The sequence below is a fragment of the Antrostomus carolinensis genome, unplaced genomic scaffold (assembly GCF_000700745.2).
Source record: "Antrostomus carolinensis isolate BGI_N321 unplaced genomic scaffold, ASM70074v2 scaffold55152, whole genome shotgun sequence".
Classification (NCBI taxonomy): Eukaryota; Metazoa; Chordata; class Aves; order Caprimulgiformes; family Caprimulgidae; genus Antrostomus; species Antrostomus carolinensis.
In genome coordinates this window covers 4,440-10,769 of record NW_010302811.1, presented here as the reverse complement: position 1 = coordinate 10,769, position 6,330 = coordinate 4,440, and the positions used below count along the sequence as shown (strand labels likewise).

The 6,330-nt window shown below is 37.8% G+C and overlaps 1 protein-coding gene across 1 annotated transcript; it reads left to right on the top strand.

Annotated features, from left to right (window-relative positions):
* Nucleotides 1-1,503: 1,503 nt before the first annotated feature.
* On the top strand, nucleotides 1,504-5,929 carry EXTL2 (exostosin like glycosyltransferase 2). The gene is made up of 4 exons (XM_010163881.2): nucleotides 1,504-1,563; nucleotides 2,852-3,279; nucleotides 4,634-4,704; nucleotides 5,309-5,929. Exons 1-4 carry the CDS (start codon nucleotides 1,559-1,561, stop codon nucleotides 5,798-5,800), a joined length of 996 nt encoding a protein of 331 aa, XP_010162183.2. The 5' UTR covers nucleotides 1,504-1,558; the 3' UTR covers nucleotides 5,801-5,929.
* The last annotated feature ends 401 nt before the right edge of the window (nucleotides 5,930-6,330 follow it).

Below are 6,330 nucleotides of genomic sequence, written 5' to 3'. Positions count from 1 at the left end.
CCCCGTGGTGCGGTGCTGCTAACGGGGTGCTGCCCGCGGCCAGGGGAACGCGTGCAGAAGTCCTGGAATGACGGCTGCAGTGCTTCCTTTCGCCAGACGGGTTTTAGTTCCCTCAGTTGTAATTTGAAGAATCTCTACTGGGGGTGTTGTAAGAATTTTTTAAGAGGTCAATCTTGCGTTGCAGTCTCATCTCTTAATTGGCAAAACTGATGGACGCGTTCTTAATGGAAAGTGCCAATACATTAATTTTAAAGATTTTATGTAGGCGTTTATCTTAAGTAAAGAGTTTATTATATCACCCTTATTTACTGTTGCAGCCTATTGTATGCAATTGAGTAAAAGCAAGAATGTATGGAAAGCCAGGAAGTCTCAGTACCGTAGTAAACAGCATTCTATTTTCATCTTAAGTATGCTTTTAAATCTTAACTAATTAATTGTTACAGTAGCATTGGTAACTATTGTTGCGTTTAGGTTCCAACTGGGGAAAGAGAATCTAAGGTTCAGGTTTTTAAAAGCGCATATGGTCAAGATATGGTGGACCTCAGAAGTGCTGAGTAGCCACTGCTGCTCATCACTTTTAGAAGTGAGGCATGATTGTCTACACGTATAAAATGAAGCAACCAAAACAAGTGGTTAGCTTCTGGAAATAGTTTCAGTGGCCTCTCTAGCCTCACAAAATAAGTCAGCGGTAAAATTGGAACTCAGATTTGGGAACACCTGTATGTGTGAACATACTCAGATTGGTATGTTCACAAATTGGCAATTCTGTACTTTGAAGAAGCAAGTTTATATAACCTAAACAAATTACTCTTAAGAAATTTCATAGAGGTTCAATTATTCAGTGAGTTCAATAAATTCTTGTTCTCTAAGCTTTCGTAGTACCATTCCTAAATAAAAAATAAAACCCCCCTTTCTTTGTTTAACTAGCTCTAAAATAACATAAATTGCTGTCCTGCATCCTATGCATCCTTCCTTTTTGTGCTTACATTCGTATATGCTTTCCCTTCTGCCAAGCTGACCAGACAGATGGGAAACCTCTAACACAACTGGTAAGAGAACATGAAGGGGATGAGCCAGAAAAGAAAATTTTATTGGGACTACCTGGCTGACTGTGATAGCCAAATATATATTTTAGTGGTGCCTAGTGAACAAAGCAACAGACTGTGAGGTTCTGGAGACCTGCTCGTACCTCTGTAATTGACCCTAAGGCTGGAACCCATAGACATTGCATTGGCACAAAGGAACAATTTCACAAGCAGAGAAATATGCTGTGCTTTTCTTTCTAACCAGCTGGTGTAATAACGTCTTTTTGGAGTGTTCACTGAAAGGCAGAGACAACTATTCCACTGAGCAATAGGAAAAGGGATTGGATAATTGCCAAGAATGCACACATCAGCTAGTAATTGAGAGGGATGCTTACTTGTAAAAGGATGGTGGGTAGCATGTGGGATAACTTGATCTTCAGTTATAGAGTCCCTTTACTTTCCAGCAGATTCAAGGATCACAAACAACTGTCCTGTAAAAACAAGGGAGAGGAAGACAATCCTACTTGGCAACAATGAGGTAAGTTGAGAGGGTTTTTTAGACTAAAATAATTTACCTTCATATTTTCAAGCATGGTATTTGCACTTTAGAAAAAAATGATCAAAACTTCTGTGAAAAAATGCAGCTGTTCTCTCAAAAATTGTAATTGATGGGGCTGTGCTGGATTGCTTTAAATTAATCAGAATTCCCTGCTGAAAGCCTACAAATTACTAATGGAGTAACATGAGTAGTATGTATAGACGAGTAACTAGTAGTAAGTAGTTAGTAGTAAGCTTAGACTATTAATCTTATCTTCATTTCATACTAATCCTGCAAGTAAAGGAGGAAGAACAGATGTGGGTGACACATTGGAGGGGCAAACTATGGAATGCAATGGCTGCTGGATCCTGCTGAGTTTACAGTTTATGAGTGTTTGGAGATCTGGGAGTGCTACCAAAGAGGCACGAATGTTGGGGCTACCTTGGTAGGAGCTGCTTTTTAAGAGCTCCTGTTTAATTCCAAAATCAGGAGGGTCCAGAAACCCCTGCCTTATCTTAAGGCTGCTCCCCCAGTTAGCCGATACGTAGCACCTGGCCTCTGACATTTCCCGTTTCCGCTGAGTTCTAGATTTAGCAGTCCAGTTGCTACTGATGTTGTTGCATTCCTACATTACTCCATGTGGCATGTTTCTTTTGCCCAGCTGTGTTCTAGCCTAAATTAGTATGATCAGAAATGTATTTTTCATATTAATAACCATCATTGAGCAGATATACAAACTATTGACAAAATGTCCAGCAAGTCAGTGATAAAGATTGTTCCTTCTGTGTATGGTGCTTGAGCTATGGGAAAAGAAAGAGCATTTTACTTCCTCCTTTCTGCCAGAGCTCTTGAGGAGGCATCTTCTCTCTCTTTTGTTTCCTATCTTAAGGCGAAGCTCTTGCAATGCTGAAAATACTGAATCTGTACAAATTTGCTTTCTAATTTTTAGGATGGGTTTGGTGAGGTATGTACGTGTTCAATCAAAAAAGCAGTACTGAGAAAATAAGAGATGATGAATGATCTAGAGTTAAAGATTTACTTTAGATTAATTTTCACAAAACAGTGAGATTCAAAGTTAACAAAAAAAGTGAAAGGCAAGTAAATACAGAAACTGAGTACCAGAAGTATCTGTCTTGATAGTTGAAAGTAATTGGCCAAAGTCCTAAAATCCTCCTTATTTATTTACTTAAACAAAAGTCTACTTAATATTGTGGGAGTTTTGCTCAAGTAAAGGAGATAACTGTACATGGGATTAATGACTTTTCCTTTCCTGTTACTTGTTTTAAAGGTATTTTCACTTCTGTAAGCTTCCAGGAAGAGTTATGGGAATCCGCCTACTACGTTTCACTTCCGTGGTGATCATTGTCTTGCTTCTTGTGGCAGGTGCTTTAACAGCTTTGCTTCCCAATATCAAAGATGACAAAATGCCCAATTTGAGAAGGGAACCAAAAACCCAGAGTCAGTCTACACTGGATTCATTTACTCTTATTATGCAGACATATAATAGAACTGACTTACTGCTAAAGCTTTTAAATCATTATCAAGCCATCCCCCAGCTACATAAAGTAATTGTTGTGTGGAACAACATTGGTGAGAAGATACCAGAGGAAATGTGGAATTCCTTGGGGCCTCATCCTGTTCCTGTTGTCTTTAAAATTCAAACTGTAAATCGCATGAGGAACAGACTCCAGAATTTCCCTGAGCTGGAAACAAAAGGTAATCAGCAGTTCATAACACTACTACTAATATTATTTTCACACTTAAAATCTGAATGCTAAAATAGAGATGGTTTGAGTTATACTATGTAATAAATCCAGGGATATATTGGGCCACTTAGTAGAATGTGGGGAATACAGAAGAAACCTCTATCAGATGCACACCACCATCGGCACCAGCAGGCTAGAGGCTGGCAATGAAGAGTAACGAAAAAGAGGGATGTCAAATGGATTTCATGTGCTTTTGCAACCGCGTGTGTTCTCCATTTTCTTTGTCAGGCAAACTTGGGTAGTTCAGCCTGTCTTCCCTTTGCAGTGTTAACTGAAGTTCCTGGTGGGTGTATTTGTTGAGTCTCTGCATTAATTTGGACATAAGTCATTTGGTAAAGACTTGATTTAATCCATTCATTTTAAGACTAAGTTCTCAAGTATGTTCTGCTCTTCAGAGAAACTTCCCTCCCTAGCTGTCTGGCTTTCTATCTCAAATTATGCATCCTTTAAAGAGTATTTTCCCTAGTCTTTTGGCTGTTCATCTAAATATTCTTCCTAAGCTCTTTCCAGGAGAAGCACAACAATAAGTCCTGTTTGTTTCAAGTGGAAAAAACCCCCATATGTTGCATTACAGACCTGACCTTATTCATGATTAGTAAAGGTAATTCTGTTTACTGCCCCCTTCCTAACATGCCTTGCTACTCAAAAACTGTGACTTCTAGGAAGACACTAGAAACTTCAACTTCCCAAGTGTTTTATTTATAGGATTTATGCTGACTGTAAACTTAAAAAGCTTAGAAGCATCTGGAGTTCTGATCTAAGAACGTCTTTCCTTTTCTACTTCCTGATAGTCTTTTGCCTAAAATTTAAGACGCGGATTCTTCCTTCTGTAGTTAATCGTATTGAATGTTGCCTGTGCAGTGTATTAAGCTTGCTTATTTAGAACTTCAAAGTAGTGAGGAGATGGGTAAAATTTTATACTAAGATATAAATTTAATGCACTAAAGAATAGTATCTAACTATTATAGTTGTATTTTTACACAAGATTAGTAGAAACTCCAAGTTTTCCAACACACATCACCTGTACTACAAGTGATCAAAGATTGCTGAGTTTTGTTACAGCCTGGCAAATAATCTAAAACTTAGGTTCGATTGCAGTTACCACAAAGCTACAACCTTGCTTTACCTTTGAAATATGTTTTCTCAATCTGCTTTCAAGGAGTTACAATTCAGTTCTGCAATTCAGCTTAATGGTTGTAGTAGAAGTTTCACAGCTAACTTGTCAAATCCTGTGCTGCATACTGTGCTCGTGTATTTAATCTTCTGATAAGTTAAAAGTTTTTCTCTTTTTTTTCCTCCCTTAGCTGTTCTGATGATGGACGATGATACACTAGTCAGTGCTCATGACCTTGCTTTTGCCTTTTCTGTTTGGCAGGTAATGTTTTGCACCTTGGCGGGCAGTATTTCTGAGTTACAATTGAGACTAGTGGCTTTGATTAGAGTAATACTGTATCATAATGTTTTACCATTGATTTTCTAGCTATAAAGTTAAATTTTAGAAGGATTGAAAGATTTAATAGTAGAAATTGCAAAAATGTTCTTCAATAGTAGCTATACCTGTAATCCTCAACTTCCAAATTCTTAACTCTTATTGTACATGAACACTTAAGTTGCTGACTGCTGAATTTGAATTAATAGTAGGCTGCAAAACAAAAGTGTATAGGTTTTTTTTCTCTCAAAGAGAAATTGTCTGTAAACTTACTTTGAGTGCCAAATATACAGCTGCAAACTGTGGATAGATGTTTCTTGGCACTACGTGATGTGGAATGAGGCATATTGCGTCAGTTTTGCAAAACTGTATTTCATTGCAACATAGGTGCCAATCAAAGGACCGTGTGCCAACAACTTCATTCTTTCCTGGCAATAATCTTGTGCTCCTCTCATTGAAAAAACCTGAAATCTCTTTTATGAAAATACTTAACACACGTTTCACAGTGTGGGCTTCACTTTGATTTTTTTAAATTTCTTTTTTCTTTCAGCAATTTCCAGAGCACATAGTGGGATTTGTTCCTAGAAAGCACATTTCTACTCCTTCAGGTGTATACAGTTATGGCAGCTTTGAATTGCAGAACCCTGGATTTGGAAACGGAGATCAGTATTCTATGGTTCTCATCGGTGCAGCATTTTTTCATAGTGGGTATTTAGAAGACTTTCAAAGACAGCCAGAAGCTGTTCACGCCTTAATAGATGAAACTCAAAATTGTGATGATATTGCCATGAATTTTCTGGTAGCCAAGCATACTGGAAAGCCCTCAGGAGTGTTTGTGAAACCTGTTGATATAAGAAATTTAGAAAAAGACACTAACAGTGGCTATTCTGGAATGTGGCACCGAGCAGAGCATTTGTTACAGAGATCCTACTGTGTAAATAAACTGGTTAATATTTATGATGGCATGCCTTTAAAATATTCTAATATCATGATTTCTCAGTTTGGTTTTCCTAATTATGCCAATCACAAAAATAAAATGTAAGCCAATTAATTTAAGGAGTTAGATACTAAACAATACTCGGTGAATTGTACTGAGTTCAAGGAGAGGTGGTGTTGTAATTACTGCATCTTGGCCATCCTTATTTGTAGCCTCTGAATTTTTTCTGTATGGCTTTTTGTGTTTTTTCCTTCCTTACTAATTCTCCAAGGTAAGTTCTGAGAAAGCGTAAGTAATACATACTAATGCTTAGCTGTGATAAAATCATCCTCTTTCCTTAAAATGTGAAAAGCTATTACAATTCATTAGGCCAGTTCTTCAGAAACACGCAGGCAAAAATGCACCCCTACCCTTCAGTGATTATGGTTTGGATTTTTTTTTTAAATACATATATCTAGTCAAATGAGGTCTAGGCATTTTTTTGATAGCTATATGTTGAGATGATTCCTTGCCTTCTCCCTCCTCTCCTCACCTCCTACCCAGTTCCCAGTGAAACTGTAGAAGGGCTACAGTAAACTGTTGGCCAGCCTTCTAGACTCCTGTACAGAACCCCTTTGAAGTTTGTATATACGTAT

What these genes read in the sequence shown, in the direction of transcription:
- EXTL2 (XM_010163881.2), top strand. An exon ending in CCCTGAGCTGGAAACAAAAG is followed by an intron (nt 3,280 to 4,633) that starts GTAATCAGCAGT and finishes TTCCTCCCTTAG; the next exon opens with CTGTTCTGATGATGGACGAT. An exon ending in TTGCCTTTTCTGTTTGGCAG is followed by an intron (nt 4,705 to 5,308) that starts GTAATGTTTTGC and finishes TTTTTCTTTCAG; the next exon opens with CAATTTCCAGAGCACATAGT.